We start from the raw sequence: 18,639 nt of genomic DNA, 5'->3' as shown, positions 1-18,639 counted from the left end.
GTCCATCTTGAAGACATCCGACGCGGAGCATCCTCTTCCATCCGACGACGACTGAAGAATGAAGGTTCCTTTAAGTGATGTCATCCAATATGGCGTCCCTTCAATTCCGATTGGCTGATAGAATCCTATCAGCCAATCGGAATTAAGGTAGGAAAAATCCTATTGGCTGATGCAATCAGCCAATAGAATTGAGCTTGCATTCTATTGGCTGATTGGAATAGCCAATAGAATGCGACCTCAATCCTATTGGCTGATTGGACCAGCCAATAGGATTGAACTTCAATTCTATTGGCTGATTGCATTAGCCAATAGGATTTTTCATACCTTAATTCCGATTGGCTGATAGGATTCTATCAGCCAATCGGAATTGAAGGGACGCCATCTTGGATGACGTCACTTAAAGGAACCTTTATTCTTCAGTCGCCGTCGGATGGAAGAGGATGCTCCGAGTTGGATGTCTTCAAGATGGACCCGCTCCGCTCTGGATGGAAGAAGATGCCGTCTGGATGAAGACTTCTGCTGGTCTGGATGTCCTCTTCTGGCCGGATCGGATGAAGACTTCTGCCGGTCTGGAGGTCCACTTGTGCCCGGCTGGGTGAAGACGGCTCAAGGTAGGGTGATCTTCAGGGGGTTAGTGTTAGGTTTTATTAAGGGGGGATTGGGTGGGTTTTAGAGTAGGGTTGGGTGTGTGGGTGGTGGGTTTTAATGTTGGGGTGGGGTATTGTATTTTTTTTTCAGGTAAAAGAGCTGATTACTTTGGGGCAACGCCTCGCAAAAGTCCCTTTTAAAGGCTATTTGTAATTTAGTATAGGGTAGGGATTTTTTTTAATTTTGGGGGGGCATTTTTATTTAGTTAGGGGGATTAGATTAGGTGTAATTAGTTTAAAATATCTGTAATTTCTTTTTTATTTTCTGTAATTTAGTGTTTGTTGTTTTTCATAATTTAGTTTATTTAATTTAATTGTAATTCATTGTAGGTATTTTATGTAATTAATTTAATGATAGTGTAGTGTTAGGTGTAATTGTAACTTAGGTTAGGGTTTATTTTACAGGTAAATTTGTCTTTATTTTAACTAAGTAGTTATTAAATAGTTAATAACTATTTAATAACTATTGTACCTAGTTAAAATAAATACAAAGTTACCTGTAAAATAAAAAAAAACCCTAAGCTAGCTACAATGTAACTATTAGTTATATTGTAGCTATCTTAGGGTTTATTTTATAGGTAAGTATTTAGTTTTAAATAGGAATAATTTATTTAATTGTAGTAAATTTAGTTAGATGTATTTAAATTATATTTAAGTTAGGGGGGTTAGGGTTAGGGTTAGACTTCGGTTTAGGGGTTAATACATTTATTATAGTGGCGGCGAAGTTAGAGGCGGCAGATTATGGCTTAATAAATTTAATATAGTTGTGGCGACGTTGGCGGCGGCAGATTAGGGGTTAATAAATTTAATATAGTTGTGGCGACGTTGGGGGGCAGATTAGGGGTTAATAAATATAATGTAGGGTTCGGCAATGTTTGGGGCAGTAGATTAGGGGTTCATTAGTATAATGTAGGTGGCGGCAGTGTCCGGAGCGGCAGATTAGGGGTTAATAATATAATGCAGGTGGGGACGATGTTGAGGCGGCAGATTAGGGGTTAATAAGTGTAAGATTAGGGGTTTTTAGACTCGGGGTTCATGTTAGGGTGTTAGGTGTAGACGTAAAAAGTATTTCCCCATAGGAAACAATGGGGCTGCGTTAGGAGCTGAACGCTGCTTTTTTGCAGGTGTTAGTTTTTTTTCAGCCAGCTCAACCCCATTGTTTCCTATGGGGAAATCGTGCACGAGCACGTTTAGCCAGCTTACCACTGATTTAAGCAACGCTGGTATTGAGGTGAGATGTGGAGTCAAATTTTCATTTTTCTGAGGCTAACGCCGGCTTGCAGAAAACTCGTAATACCAGTGTTGTCTTAAGTGAGCGGTGAGAAAAAAAAGGAGCGTTAGCACCGCACACCATTACCGACAAAAACTCGTAATCTAGCCATTTGTTATTAAACAAAACCCTGTTATAGAAGTCTGAGGACAGGTGTAGTAGTTATAGAGACCTGACGACAGGTGTAGTAGTTATATAGAACTGAGGACAGGTGTAGTAGTTATATAGACCTGAGGACAGGTGTAGTAATTATAGAGACATGAGGACAGGTGTAATAGTTATATAGACCTGAGGACAGGTGTAGTAGTTATATAGACCTGAGAACAGGTGTAGTAGTTATATAGACCTGAGGACAGGTGTAGTAGTTATAGCGACCTAAGGACAGGTGTAGTAGTTATAGAGATATGAGGACAGGTGTAGTAGTTATATAGACCTAAGGACAGGTGTAGTAGTTATAGAGACATGAGAACAGGTGTAGTAGTTATATAGACCTGAGGACAGGTGTAGTAGTTATAGAGACCTGAGGACAGGTGTAGTAGTTATAGAGACCTGACGACAGGTGTAGTAGTTATATAGAACTGAGGACAGGTGTAGTAGTTATATAGACCTGAGGACAGGTGTAGTAATTATAGAGACATGAGGACAGGTGTAATAGTTATATAGACCTGAGGACAGGTGTAGTAGTTATATAGACCTGAGAACAGGTGTAGTAGTTATATAGACCTGAGGACAGGTGTAGTAGTTATAGAGACATGAGAACAGGTGTAGTAGTTATATAGACCTAAGGACAGGTGTAGTAGTTATAGCGACCTAAGGACAGGTGTAGTAGTTATAGAGATATGAGGACAAGTGTAGTAGTTATGTAGACCTGAGGACAGGCATAGTAGTTATATAGACCTGAGGACAAGTGTAGTAGTTATATAGACCTGAGGACAGGTGTAGTAGTTATATAGACCTGAGGACAGGTGTAGTAGTTATATAGACCTGAGGACAGGTGTAGTAGTTATAGAGACCTGAGGACAGGTGTAGAAGTTATATAGACCTGAGGACAGGTGTAGTATTTATATAGACCTAAGGACAGGTGTAGTAGTTATAGAGGTCTGAGGACAGGTGTAGTAGTTATAGAGGTCTGAGGACAGGTGTAGTAGTTATAGAGACCTGAGGACAGGTGTAGTAGTTATTGAGACCTGAGGACAGGTGTAGTAGGTATAGAGACCTGAGGACAGGTGTAATAGTTATATAGACCTGAGGACAGGTGTAGTAGTTATATAGACCTGAGGACAGGTGTAGTAGTTATATAGACCTGAGGACAGGTGTAGTAGTTATAGAGACCTGAGAACAGGTGTAGTAGTTATATAGACCTGAGGACAGGTGTAGTAGTTATAGAGACCTGATGACAGGTGTAGTAGTTATATAGACCTGAGGACAGGTGTAGCAGTTATATAGACCTGAGGACAGGTGTAGTAGTTATAGAGACCTGAGGACAGGTATAGTAGTTGAATAGACCTGAAGACAGGTGTAGTAGGTATAGAGACCTGAGGACAGGTGTAGTAGTTATATAGACCTGAGGACAGGTGTAGTAGTTATAGAGACCTGAGGACAGGTGTAGTAGTTATATAGACCTAAGGACAGGTGTAGTAGTTATAGAGACCTGAGGACAGGTGTAGTAGTTATATAGACCTGAGGACAGGTGTAGTAGTTATAGAGACCTGATGACAAGTGTAGTAGTTATATAGACCTGAGGACAGGTGTAGCAGTTATATAGACCTGAGGACAGGTGTAGTAGTTATAGTAGTTATAGAGACCTGAGGACAGGTGTAGTAGTTATAGAGACCTAAGGACAGGTATAGTAGTTGAATAGACCTGAGGACAGGTGTAGTAGGTATAGAGACCTGAGGACAGGTGTAATAGTTATATAGACCTGAGGACAGGTGTAGTAGTTATATAGACCTGAGGACAGGTGTAGTAGTTATATAGACCTGAGGACAGGTGTAGTAGTTATAGAGACCTGAGAACAGGTGTAGTAGTTATATAGACCTGAGGACAGGTGTAGTAGTTATAGAGACCTGATGACAGGTGTAGTAGTTATATAGACCTGAGGACAGGTGTAGCAGTTATATAGACCTGAGGACAGGTGTAGTAGTTATAGAGACCTGAGGACAGGTATAGTAGTTGAATAGACCTGAAGACAGGTGTAGTAGGTATAGAGACCTGAGGACAGGTGTAGTAGTTATATAGACCTGAGGACAGGTGTAGTAGTTATAGAGACCTGAGGACAGGTGTAGTAGTTATATAGACCTAAGGACAGGTGTAGTAGTTATAGAGACCTGAGGACAGGTGTAGTAGTTATATAGACCTGAGGACAGGTGTAGTAGTTATAGAGACCTGATGACAAGTGTAGTAGTTATATAGACCTGAGGACAGGTGTAGCAGTTATATAGACCTGAGGACAGGTGTAGTAGTTATAGTAGTTATAGAGACCTGAGGACAGGTGTAGTAGTTATAGAGACCTAAGGACAGGTATAGTAGTTGAATAGACCTGAGGACAGGTGTAGTAGTTATAGAGACCTGAGGACAGGTGTAGTAGTTATTGAGCCATGAGGACAGGTGTAGTAGGTTTAGAGACCTGTGGACAGGTGTAGTAGTTATATAGACCTGAGGACAGGTGTAGTAGTTATATAGACCTGAGGAAAGGTGTAGTAGTTATATAGACCCGAGAACAGGTGTAGTAGTTATAGAGACATGAGGACAGGTGTAATAGTTATAGAGACCTGAGGACAGGTGTAGTAGTTATATAGACCTGAGGACAGGTGTAGTAGTTAAAGAGACCTGAGGACAGGTGTAGTAGTTATAGAGACCTGAGGATAGGTATAGTAGTTGAATAGACCTGAGGACAGGTGTAGTAGTTATAGAGACCTGAGGAGAGGTGTAGTAGGTATAGAGACCTGAGGACAGGTGTAATAGTTATATAGACCTGAGGACAGGTGTAGTAGTTATATAGACCTGAGGACAGGTGTAGTAGTTATATAGACCTGAGGACAGGTGTAGTAGTTATATAGACCTGAGGACAGGTGTAGTAGTTATAGAGACCTGAGGACAGGTGTAGAAGTTATATAGACCTGAGGACAGGTGTAGTATTTATATAGACCTAAGGACAGGTGTAGTAGTTATAGAGGTCTGAGGACAGGTGTAGTAGTTATAGAGGTCTGAGGACAGGTGTAGTAGTTATAGAGACCTGAGGACAGGTGTAGTAGTTATTGAGACCTGAGGACAGGTGTAGTAGGTATAGAGACCTGAGGACAGGTGTAATAGTTATATAGACCTGAGGACAGGTGTAGTAGTTATATAGACCTGAGGACAGGTGTAGTAGTTATATAGACCTGAGGACAGGTGTAGTAGTTATAGAGACCTGAGAACAGGTGTAGTAGTTATATAGACCTGAGGACAGGTGTAGTAGTTATAGAGACCTGATGACAGGTGTAGTAGTTATATAGACCTGAGGACAGGTGTAGCAGTTATATAGACCTGAGGACAGGTGTAGTAGTTATAGAGACCTGAGGACAGGTATAGTAGTTGAATAGACCTGAAGACAGGTGTAGTAGGTATAGAGACCTGAGGACAGGTGTAGTAGTTATATAGACCTGAGGACAGGTGTAGTAGTTATAGAGACCTGAGGACAGGTGTAGTAGTTATATAGACCTAAGGACAGGTGTAGTAGTTATAGAGACCTGAGGACAGGTGTAGTAGTTATATAGACCTGAGGACAGGTGTAGTAGTTATAGAGACCTGATGACAAGTGTAGTAGTTATATAGACCTGAGGACAGGTGTAGCAGTTATATAGACCTGAGGACAGGTGTAGTAGTTATAGTAGTTATAGAGACCTGAGGACAGGTGTAGTAGTTATAGAGACCTAAGGACAGGTATAGTAGTTGAATAGACCTGAGGACAGGTGTAGTAGTTATAGAGACCTGAGGACAGGTGTAGTAGTTATTGAGCCATGAGGACAGGTGTAGTAGGTTTAGAGACCTGTGGACAGGTGTAGTAGTTATATAGACCTGAGGACAGGTGTAGTAGTTATATAGACCTGAGGAAAGGTGTAGTAGTTATATAGACCCGAGAACAGGTGTAGTAGTTATAGAGACATGAGGACAGGTGTAATAGTTATAGAGACCTGAGGACAGGTGTAGTAGTTATATAGACCTGAGGACAGGTGTAGCAGTTATATAGACCTGAGGACAGGTGTAGTAGTTAAAGAGACCTGAGGACAGGTGTAGTAGTTATAGAGACCTGAGGATAGGTATAGTAGTTGAATAGACCTGAGGACAGGTGTAGTAGTTATAGAGACCTGAGGAGAGGTGTAGTAGGTATAGAGACCTGAGGACAGGTGTAGTTGTTATATAGACCTGAGGACAGGTGTAGTAGTTATATAGACCTGAGGACAGGTGTAGTAGTTATATAGACCTGAGGACAGGCTTAGTAGTTATAGAGACCTGAGGACAGGTGTAGTAGTTATATAGAGACCTGAGGACAGGTGCAGTAGTTATATAGACCTGAGGACAGGTGTAGTAGTTATAGAGACATGAGAACAGGTGTAGTAGTTATATAGAGACCTGAGGACAGGTGCAGTAGTTATATAGACCTGAGGACAGGTGTAGTAGTTATATAGAGACCTGAGGACAGGTGCAGTAGTTATATAGACCTGAGGACAGGTGTAGTAGTTATAGAGACATGAGAACAGGTGTAGTAGTTATATAGAGACCTGAGGACAGGTGCAGTAGTTATATAGACCTGAGGACAGGTGTAGTAGTTATAGAGACATGAGAACAGGTGTAGTAGTTATATAGAGACCTGAGGACAGGTGCAGTAGTTATATAGACCTGAGGACAGGTGTAGTAGTTATAGAGACATGAGAACAGGTGTAGTAGTTATATAGAGACCTGAGGACAGGTGCAGTAGTTATATAGACCTGAGGACAGGTGTAGTAGTTATAGAGACATGAGAACAGGTGTAGTAGTTATATAGACCTGAGGACAGGTGTAGTAGTTATATAGACCTGAGGACAGGCTTAGTAGTTATAGAGACCTGAGGACAGGTGTAGTAGTTATAGAGACCTGAGGACAGGTGCAGTAGTTATATAGACCTGAGGACAGGTGTAGTAGTTATATAGAGACCTGAGGACAGGTGCAGTAGTTATATAGACCTGAGGACAGGTGTAGTAGTTATAGAGACCTGAGGACAGGTGTAGTAGTTATATAGAGACCTGAGGACAGGTGCAGTAGTTATATAGACCTGAGGACAGGTGTAGTAGTTATAGAGACATGAGAACAGGTGTAGTAGTTATATAGACCTGAGGACAGGTGTAGTAGTTATAGAGACCTGAGGACAGGTGTAGTAGTTATATAGAGACCTGAGGACAGGTGCAGTAGTTATATAGACCTGAGGACAGGTGTAGTAGTTATAGAGACCTGAGGACAGGTGTAGTAGTTATATAGAGACCTGAGGACAGGTGCAGTAGTTATATAGACCTGAGGACAGGTGTAGTAGTTATATAGACCTGAGGACAGGTGTAGTTGTTATATAGACCTGAGGACAGGTGTAGTAGTTATAGAGACCTGAGGACAGGTGTAGTAGTTATATAGAGACCTGAGGACAGGTGCAGTAGTTATATAGACCTGAGGACAGGTGTAGTAGTTATAGAGACATGAGAACAGGTGTAGTAGTTATATAGACCTGAGGACAGGTGTAGTAGTTATATAGACCTGAGGACAGGCTTAGTAGTTATAGAGACCTGAGGACAGGTGTAATAGTTATAGAGACCTGAGGACAGGTGCAGTAGTTATATAGACCTGAGGACAGGTGTAGTAGTTATATAGAGACCTGAGGACAGGTGCAGTAGTTATATAGACCTGAGGACAGGTGCAGTAGTTATATAGACCTGAGGACAGGCTTAGTAGTTATAGAGACCTGAGGACAGGTGTAATAGTTATAGAGACCTGAGGACAGGTGCAGTAGTTATATAGACCTGAGGACAGGTGTAGTAGTTATATAGACCTGAGGACAGGCTTAGTAGTTATAGAGACCTGAGGACAGGTGTAATAGTTATAGAGACCTGAGGACAGGTGCAGTAGTTATATAGACCTGAGGACAGGTGTAGTAGTTATATAGACCTGAGGACAGGCTTAGTAGTTATATAGACCTGAGGACAGGTGTAGTAGTTATATAGACCTGAGGACAGGCTTAGTAGTTATAGAGACCTGAGGACAGGTGTAATAGTTATAGAGACCTGAGGACAGGTGCAGTAGTTATATAGACCTGAGGACAGGTGTAGTAGTTATATAGAGACCTGAGGACAGGTGCAGTAGTTATATAGACCTGAGGACAGGTGTAATAGTTATAGAGACCTGAGGACAGGTGTAGTAGTTATATAGAGACCTGAGGACAGGTGCAGTAGTTATATAGACCTGAGGACAGGTGTAGTAGTTATATAGAGACCTGAGGACAGGTGCAGTAGTTATATAGACCTGAGGACAGGTGTAATAGTTATAGAGACCTGAGGACAGGTGTAGTAGTTATATAGAGACCTGAGGACAGGTGCAGTAGTTATATAGACCTGAGGACAGGTGTAGTAGTTATAGAGACATGAGAACAGGTGTAGTAGTTATAGAGACATGAGAACAGGTGTAGTAGTTATATAGAGACCTGAGGACAGGTGCAGTAGTTATATAGACCTGAGGACAGGTGTAGTAGTTATAGAGACATGAGAACAGGTGTAGTAGTTATATAGAGACCTGAGGACAGGTGTACTAGTTATATAGAGACCTGAGGACAGGTGCAGTAGTTATATAGACCTGAGGACAGGTGTAGTAGTTAATTGGTAAGTTACACTAAGCGCCAATTGCCAAGGACCCTTTGCTTTAATAAATTGACCCCTAGCGGTCAAAAAGATATGGATAATCAGATAAGAGGTAATCAAAGCGCCAAAAACCAAATGGCCGGGTCTGGGATATGTAAAATTATGTCCGTTTATTTATACATATAAAAGTTAACATTACGTTAAACCTTAAAAACAAAATAAATAAATAATCAAGGATCCAAGATTTTACAATAAGTTAAAATCAAAAAATAAAAAATAAAAACAATTATTTCTTTAACAATTTGTATATATTAGAAAAATTGGAAAAATTGCTAGCGGTGTAATATATCCTGATGTATAAGTGGAACAGTTTAGGTGATTTCGTTAGAGAGACACTTCCTTATATTGTGGTCTGTCTAATGGTGACTAAATGTCTTGCATCATGTGGTAATATTTACCGTGTGTTTTCTAATTTCTTAATGTGAGTGAAGAGTGCCTAATGGTACTGAAAATATATTGAAAATATATATAAAGTGAAGTGTTTGAATAATTTCTTAAAAATTGTTGAAAAACAAATGTTGAAAAACAAATGATATTCAGAGAACAAGGTGAACAAACAATAATCCAAATGCTGTGTGAACAAACTTATACTCAATAATTGGTAGAAAATCACAGTTAAAGGTGGTCAAAGTCAATGTTGATGTGAACACAAACGTGAAACAAAAAATGAAAAAAAGAGAGAATAAAAAATATATATGCAAAAAATAGTCCTGATAAAATGTGAACAATCACGTATCCATAAAATTGTCAGTTTAGGATGAAAGTGTGTACTTGTTATTTCTCCCAAATGGAGTGTAGAAAGTTATCTCCCAATGTTCCTCTCGCCAGTGTGAGGTGCAATCTGTCTTCTAGGTGGTGACCCAAGCGGTCAATGTAATTTTCAGCAATATTCTATTCTTTTCTGCCAACAACAAAAAACAATAATAGTGCAGATGGTCTTAAACAAAATAATCCTACCAGAGTATCACTTTCTACACTCCATTTGGACAGGTATAGTAGTTATATAGACCTGAGGACAGGTGTAGTAGTTATAGAGACCTGAGGACAGGTGTAGTAGTTATATAGACCTGAGGACAGGTGTAGTAGTTATAGAGACCTGAGGACAGGTGTAGTAGTTATAGTGACCTGTGGACAGGTGTAGTAGTTATAGAGACCTGAGGACAGGTGTAGTAGTTATAGAGACCTGAGGACAGGTGTAGTAGTTATAGAGACCTGAGGACAGGTGTAGTAGTTATATAGACCTGAGGACAGGTGTAGTAGTTATAGAGACCTGAGGATAGGTGTAGTAGTTATAGTGACCTGTGGACAGGTGTAGTAGTTATAGAGACCTGAGGACAGGTGTAGTAGTTATATAGACCTGAGGACAGGTGTAGTAGTTATAGAGACCTGAGGACAGGTGTAGTAGTTATATAGACCTGAGGACAGGTGTAGTAGTTATAGAGACCTGAGGACAGGTGTAGTAGTTATATAGACCTGAGGACAGGTGTAGTAGGTATAGAGACCTGAGGACAGGTGTAGTAGTTATAGAGACCTGAGGACAGGTGTAGTAGGTATAGAGACCTGAGGACAGGTGTAGTAGGTATAGAGACCTGAGGACAGGTGTAGTAGTTATAGAGACCTGAGGACAGGTGTAGTAGTTATAGAGACCTGAGGACAGGTGTAGTAGTTATAGTAGTTATAGAGACCTGAGGACAGGTGTAGTAGTTATATAGACCTGAGAACAAGTGTAGTAGTTATAGAGACCTGAGGACAGGTGTAGTAGTTAGAGAGGCCTGAGGACAGGTGTAGTAGTTATAGAGACCTGAGGACAGGTGTAGTAGTTATATAGACCTGAGGACAAGTCTAGTAGTTAGAGAGACTTGTCATTATCATTTTGTAACTTACTACTGAGGAAGCTTTGGGACTTTTGTTGTTTCGGACTAGATGGATCATTGCCAAAAACACTCAGATCGTACGTATCAACTATAATGAAGCGGAAATTTGTGAAAGGGCTAAAGTGATACGCATAAAAGTCATTCTTCTCAGCAGTGCACACATGAGAGTCATCTGTTTGTTTGTCCTCCAAGTGTTTAGAGTTTAACTTAGACTTCCATAAATACTTCAGGTCAAAGTTATCGAGCTCATGGTTCCCCCAGATGTGATGGAAGGGAGCCTTCATGTTCTCAGTCTCCTTAAGTACTACCTGGAGCGACTTTTCAGAAGTAAGAAATCTCCTGTTGCATCCATCGATAATGTCTCCCAGCTGAAGGATAAATGCCGGTAAAACCTCTTCTTTGTTCCAGTGTCTGATTGCACTTTGGAGGTGCAGGCAACTTTGACTATAATATCTCATTGTTCTCCAACCACTGACGCCATCGGTTCTATCTGCGTACTGAACATCTGCTATGACACCAAAGGAAAATAACGTCTGTTTGAGTTTGCTGCCATCTTGCTTTTCATGTTTTTTGTCTTCCATCCTAAAAAACAATCATTTTATTTAAGTGAATTTCAAAACGTGTGGTTAAAACAAAAAAGTGTTTTAAATGAATGGGTGATACTCTAGGCTAAGATTAGCTTTATTAGTATTGCTATTATTGTGCACATGCCTTGTTGAGTATCTTACAAAACTATGCAGAAGTCACTGAGTAAATATATTTTAAATAAGATACAAAAATACATTGCTCATTTTGGAAATTCCCACAATGCATATGTATATTTTACACTTTAAAAAAGAATTATTATTTAATTCTGCACAAATATAAATCAATCTCTGAGTACATGCGCACTGCACCTACCTACAGAGTACATGCGCACTGCACCTACCTACAGAGTACATGCGCACTGCACCTACCTAAAGAGTACAAGCGCACTGCACCTACCTACTGTGTACACACCCTGCTAATCCTAACCGTGTGCCCCAGGGAACTTAAACCTCTCACCCTGCTCCTCCTAACCCTCTGCCCCAGGGAACTTAAACCTCTTACCCTGCTCCTCCTAACCCTGTGCTCCAGGGAACTTAAACCTCTCACCCTGCTCCTCCTAACCCTGTGCCCCAGGGAACTTAAACCTCTCACCCTGCTCCTCCTAACCCTGTGCTCCAGGGAACTTAAACCTCTCACCCTACTCCTCCTAACCCTGTGCCCCATGGAACCCAAACCTCTCACCCTACTCCTCCTAACCCTGTGCCCCATGGAACCCAAACCTCTCACCCTACTCCTCCTAACCCTGTGCCCCATGGAACCCAAACCTCTCACCCTACTCCTCCTAACCCTCTGCCCCAGGGAACTTAAACCTCTCACCCTGCTCCTCCTAACCCTGTGCCCCAGGGAACTTAAACCTCTCACCCTGCTCCTCCTAACCCTGTGCCCCAGGGAACTTAAACCTCTCACCCTACTCCTCCTAACCCTGTGCCCCATGGAACCCAAACCTCTCACCCTACTCCTCCTAACCCTGTGCCCCATGGAACCCAAACCTCTCACCCTGCTCCTCCTAACCCTGTGCCCCAGGGAACTTAAACCTCTCACCCTGCTCCTTCTAACCCTGTGCCCCAGGGAAATTAAACTTCTCACCCTGCTCCTCCTAACCCTGTGCCCCAGGGAACTTAAACCTCTCACCCTGCTCCTCCTAACCCTGTGCCCCAGGGAACTTAAACCTCTCACCCTGCTCCTCCTAACCCTGTGCCCCATGGAACCCAAACCTCTCACCCTACTCCTCCTAACCCTGTGCCCCATGGAACCCAAACCTCTCACCCTGCTACTCCTAACCCTGTGCCCCAGGGAACTTAAACCTCTCACCCTGCTCCTCCTAACCTTGTGCCGCAAGGAACCCAAACCTCTCACCCTGCTAATCCTAACCCTGTGCCCCATGGAACCTAAACCTCTAACCCTGCTCCCCTTCATCCTGTTCCGCAGGGAACCCAAACCTCTCAACCTGCTCCTCCTAACCTTGTGCCACAGGGAACTCAAACCTCTCACCCTGCTCCTCCTAACTCTGTGCCCCAGGGACCCCAAAAATCTAACCCTGCTCCTCCTTACCCTGTGCCCCATGGAACCTAAACCTCTAACCCTGCTCCTCCTAACCCTGTGCCGCAGGGAACCCAAACCTCTCACCCTGCTCCTTCTAACCCTGTGCCCCAGGGACCCCAAAAGTCTAATCCTGATCCTCCTAACCCTGTGAACCATGGAACCTAAACCTCTAACCCTGCTCCTCTTAATCCTGTTCCGCAGGGAACTCAAACCTCTCAACCTGCTCCTCCTAACCCTGTGCTGCAGGGAACCCAAAAGTCTAAGCCTGCTCCTCCTCACCCTGTGCCCCATGGAACCTAAACCTCTCGCCCTGCTCCTCCTAACCCTGTGCCCCAGGGAACTTAAACCTCTCACCCTGCTCCTCCTAACCCTGTGCCGCAGGGAACTTAAACCTCTCACCCTGCTCCTCCTAACCCTTTGCCACAGGGAACTTAAACCTCTCACCCTGCTCCTCCTAACCCTCTGCCCCAGGGAACTTAAACCTCTCACCCTGCTCCTCCTAACCCTGTGCCCCAGGGAACCCGAACCTCTCACCCTGCTCCTCCTAACCCTGTTCCCCAGGGAAATTAAACCTCTCACCCTGCTCCTCCTAACCCTGTGCCCCAGGAAACCTGAACCTCTCACCTGCTCCTCCTAACCCTGTGCCCAAGGGAAATTAAACCTCTCACCCTGCCCCTCCTAACCCTGTGCCCCAGGGAACCCAAACCTCTCACCCTGCTCCTCCTAACCTTTTGCCCCAGGGAACTGAAACCTCTCACCCTGCTCCTCCTAACCCTGTGCCCCAGGGAACTTAAACCTCTCACCCTGCTCCTCCTAACCCTGTTCCCCAGGGAAATTAAACCTCTCACCCTGCTCCTCCTAACCCTGTGCCCCAGGGAACCCAAATGTCTCACCCTGCTCCTCGTAACCCTGTGCCCCAGGGAACTTAAACCTCTCACCCTGCTCCTCCTAACCCTGTGCCCCAGGGAACTTAAACCTCTCACCCTACTCCTCCTAACCCTGTGCCCCAGGGAACTTAAACCCTCTCACCCTGCTCCTCCTAACCCTGTGCCCCAGGGAACTTAAACCTCTCACCCTGCTCCTCCTAACCCTGTGCCCTAGGGAACTTAAACCTCTCACCCTGCTCCTCCTAACCCTGTGCCCCAGGGAACTTAAACCTCTTACCCTGCTCCTCCTAACCCTGTGCCCCAGGGATTCCAAAACTCTCACCTTGCTCCTCCTAACCCTGTGCCCCAGGGAACATAAACCTCTCACCCTGCTCCTCCTAACCCTGTGCCCCAGGGAACACAAACCTCTCACCCTGCTCCTCCTAACCCTGTGCCCCAGGGAACTAAAACCTCTCACCCTGCTCCTCCTAACCCTGTGCCCCAGGGAACTTAAACCTCTCACCCTGCTCCTCCTAACCCTGTGCCCCAGGGAAATAAAACCTCTCACCCTGCTCCTCCTAAAACTGTGCCGCAGGGAACTTAAACCTCTCACCCTGCTCCTCCTAACCCTGTGCCCTAGGGAAATTAAAATTCTCACCCTGCTCCTCCTAACCCTGTGCCCCAGGGAACCAAAACCTCTCGCCCTACTCCTCCTAACCCTCTGCCCCAGGGAACCCAAATGTCTCACCCTGCTCCTCGTAACCCTGTGCCACAGGGAACCCAAACCTCTCACCCTGCTCCTCCTAACCCTGTGCCCCAGGGAACTTAAACCTCTCACCATGCTTTTCCTAACCATGTGCCCCTTGGAACCAAAACCTCTCTCCCTGCTCCTCCTAACCCTGTGCCCTAGCGAACCTCAAGCTCTCACCCTGCTCCTCCTAACCCTGTGTTCCAGGGAACTTAAACCTCTCACCCTGCTCCTCCTAACCCTGTGCCCCAGGGAACCCAAACTTCTCACCCTGCTCCTCCTAACCCTGTGCCCCATGGAACCTAAACCTCTCGCCCTGCTCCTCCTAACCCTGTGCCCCTGGGAAATTAAACCTCTCACCCTGCTCCTCCTAACCCTGTGCCCCAGGGAACTTAAACCTCTCACCCTACTCCTCCTAACCCTGTGCCCCATGGAACCCAAACCTCTCACCCTACTCCTCCTAACCCTGTGCCCCAGGGAACCCAAACCTCTCACCCTGCTCCTCCTAACCCTGTGCCCCAGGGAACTTAAACCTCTCACCCTGCTCCTTCTAACCCTGTGCCCCAGGGAAATTAAACTTCTCACCCTGCTCCTCCTAACCCTGTGCCCCAGGGAACTTAAACCTCTCACCCTGCTCCTCCTAACCCTGTGCCCCAGGGAACTTAAACCTCTCACCCTACTCCTCCTAACCCTGTGCCCCATGGAACCCAAACCTCTCACCCTACTCCTCCTAACCCTGTGCCCCATGGAACCCAAACCTCTCACCCTGCTCCTCCTAACCCTGTGCCCCAGGGAACTTAAACCTCTCACCCTGCTCCTCCTAACCTTGTGCCGCAAGGAACCCAAACCTCTCACCCTGCTAATCCTAACCCTGTGCCCCATGGAACCTAAACCTCTAACCCTGCTCCCCTTCATCCTGTTCCGCAGGGAACCCAAACCTCTCAACCTGCTCCTCCTAACCTTGTGCCACAGGGAACTCAAACCTCTCACCCTGCTCCTCCTAACCCTGTGCCCCAGGGACCCCAAAAATCTAACCCTGCTCCTCCTTACCCTGTGCCCCATGGAACCTAAACCTCTAACCCTGCTCCTCCTAACCCTGTGCCGCAGGGAACCCAAACCTCTCACCCTGCTCCTTCTAACCCTGTGCCCCAGGGACCCCAAAGTCTAATCCTGATCCTCCTAACCCTGTGAACCATGGAACCTAAACCTCTAACCCTGCTCCTCTTAATCCTGTTCCGCAGGGAACTCAAACCTCTCAACCTGCTCCTCCTAACCCTGTGCTGCAGGGAACCCAAAAGTCTAAGCCTGCTCCTCCTCACCCTGTGCCCCATGGAACCTAAACCTCTCACCCTGCTCCTCCTAACCCTGTGCCCCAGGGAACTTAAACCTCTCACCCTGCTCCTCCTAACCCTGTGCCGCAAGGAACTTAAACCTCTCACCCTGCTCCTCCTAACCCTTTGCCACAGGGAACTTAAACCTCTCACCCTGCTCCTCCTAACCCTCTGCCCCAGGGAACTTAAACCTCTCACCCTGCTCCTCCTAACCCTGTGCCCCAGGGAACCCGAACCTCTCACCCTGCTCCTCCTAACCCTGTACCCCAGGGAAATTAAACCTCTCACCCTGCTCCTCCTAACCCTGTGCCCCAGGAAACCTGAACCTCTCACCTGCTCCTCCTAACCCTGTGCCCCAGGGAAATTAAACCTCTCACCCTGCCCCTCCTAACCCTGTGCCCCAGGGAACCCAAACCTCTCACCCTGCTCCTCCTAACCTTTTGCCCCAGGGAACTGAAACCTCTCACCCTGCTCCTCCTAACCCTGTTCCCCAGGGAAATTAAACCTCTCACCCTGCTCCTCCTAACCCTGTGCCCCAGGGAACCCAAATGTCTCACCCTGCTCCTCGTAACCCTGTGCCCCAGGGAACTTAAACCTCTCACCCTGCTCCTCCTAACCCTGTGCCCCAGGGAACTTAAACCTCTCACCCTACTCCTCCTAACCCTGTGCCCCAGGGAACTTAAACCCTCTCACCCTGCTCCTCCTAACCCTGTGCCCCAGGGAACTTCAACCTCTCACCCTGCTCCTCCTAACCCTGTGCCCTAGGGAACTTAAACCTCTCACCCTGCTCCTCCTAACCCTGTGCCCCAGGGAACTTAAACCTCTTACCCTGCTCCTCCTAACCCTGTGCCCCAGGGATTCCAAAACTCTCACCTTGCTCCTCCTAACCCTGTGCCCCAGGGAACTTAAACCTCTCACCCTGCTCCTCCTAACCCTGTGCCCCAGGGAACTTAAACCTCTCACCCTGCTCCTCCTAACCCTGTGCCCCAGGGAACTTAAACCTCTCACCCTGCTCCTCCTAACCCTGTGCCCCAGGGAACTTAAACCTCTCACCCTGCTCCTCCTAACCCTGTGCCCCAGGGAACTAAAACCTCTCACCCTGCTCCTCCTAACCCTGTGCCGCAGGGAACTTAAACCTCTCACCCTGCTCCTCCTAACCCTGTGCCCTAGGGAAATTAAAATTCTCACCCTGCTCCTCCTAACCCTGTGCCCCAGGGAACCAAAACCTCTCGCCCTACTCCTCCTAACCCTCTGCCCCAGGGAACCCAAAGGTCTCACCCTGCTCCTCGTAACCCTGTGCCACAGGGAACCCAAACCTCTCACCCTGCTCCTCCTAACCCTGTGCCCCAGGGAACTTAAACCTCTCACCATGCTTCTCCTAACCATGTGCCCCATGGAACCAAAACCTCTCTCCCTGCTCCTCCTAACCCTGTGCCCTAGCGAACCTCAAGCTCTCACCCTGCTCCTCCTAACCCTGTGTTCCAGGGAACTTAAACCTCTCACCCTGCTCCTCCTAACCCTGTGCCCCAGGGAACCTAAACTTCTCACCCTGCTCCTCCTAACTCTGTGCCCCATGGAACCTAAACCTCTCGCCCTGCTCCTCCTAACCCTGTGCCCCTGGGAAATTAAACCTCTCACCCTGCTCCTCCTAACCCTGTGCCCCAGGGAACTTAAACCTCTCACCCTGCTCCTCCTAACCCTGTGCCCCAGGGAAATTAAACCTCTCACCCTGCTCCTCCTAACCCTGTGCCCCAGGGAACTTAAACCTCTCACCCTGCTCCTCCTAACCCTGTGCCGCAGGGAACTTAAACCTCTCACCCTGCTCCTCCTAACCCTGTGCCCCAGGGAACCTAAACCTCTCACCCTGCTCCTCCTAACCCTGTGCAACAGGGAACTTAAACCTCTCACCCTGCTCCTCCTAACCCTGTGCCCCAGGGAACTTAAACCTCTCACCCTGCTCCTCCTAACCCTGTGCTCCAGGGAACTTAAACCTCTCACCCTACTCCTCCTAACCCTGTGCCCCAGGGAACTTAAACCTCTCACCCTGCTCCTCCTAACCCTGTGCCCCAGGGAACTTAAACCTCTCACCCTGCTCCTCCTAACCCTGTGCCCCAGGGAACCTAAACCTCTCACCCTGCTCCTCCTAACCCTGTGCCCCAGGGAACTTAAACCTCTCACCCTGCTCCTCCTAACCCTGTGCTCCAGGGAACTTAAACCTCTCACCCTACTCCTCCTAACCCTGTGCCCCAGGGAACTTAAACCTCTCACCCTGCTCCTCCTAACCCTGTGCCCCAGGGAACTTAAACCTCTCACCCTGCTCCTCCTAACCCTGTGCCCCAGGGAACCTAAACCTCTCATCCTGCTCCTCCTAACCCTGTGCCCTAGGGAAATTAAAATTCTCACCCTGCTCCTCCTAACCCTGTGCCCCAGGGAACCTAAACCTCTCATCCTGCTCCTTCTAACCCTGTGCCCCAGGTAACTTAAACCTCTCACCCTGCTCCTCCTAACCCTGTGCCCCAGGGAACTTAAACCTCTCACCCTGCTCCTCCTAACCCTGTGCCCCAGGGAACCTAAACCTCTCACCCTGCTCCTCCTAACCCTGTGCACCAGGGAACCTAAACCTCTCAACCTGCTCCTCCTAACCCTGTGCCCCAGGGAAATTAAACTTCTCACCCTGCTCCTCCTAACCCTGTGCCACAGGGAACTTAAACCTCTCACCCTGCTCCTCCTAACCCTGTGCCCCAGGGAACTTAAACCTCTCACCCTGCTCCTCCTAACCCTGTGCCCCAGGGAACTGAAACCTCTCACCCTGCTCCTCCTAACCCTGTGCCCCAGGGAACCTAAACCTCTCGCCCTGTT

At 46.6% G+C, this 18,639-nt stretch overlaps 1 protein-coding gene across 2 annotated transcripts in view; it reads right to left on the bottom strand.

The window, feature by feature from the left end:
• The window catches only part of ADPRM (ADP-ribose/CDP-alcohol diphosphatase, manganese dependent), a 165,818-nt gene that overhangs the window by 32,016 nt on the left and 115,163 nt on the right, over positions 1-18,639 (bottom strand). For both annotated transcript variants that reach the window (XM_053710698.1, XM_053710689.1), the window contains exon 2: positions 10,716-11,287. In XM_053710698.1, coding sequence (XP_053566673.1) covers positions 10,716-11,286 — 571 coding nt within the window. In that variant the 5' untranslated portion in view covers position 11,287. The remainder of the gene's footprint in view (positions 1-10,715; positions 11,288-18,639) is intronic.

Source organism: Bombina bombina, chromosome 1 (genome assembly GCF_027579735.1).
Source record: "Bombina bombina isolate aBomBom1 chromosome 1, aBomBom1.pri, whole genome shotgun sequence".
Taxonomy (NCBI): Eukaryota; Metazoa; Chordata; class Amphibia; order Anura; family Bombinatoridae; genus Bombina; species Bombina bombina.
Note: the sequence above shows the minus strand (reverse complement) of the source record. Positions and strands in the feature narration are given on the sequence as shown.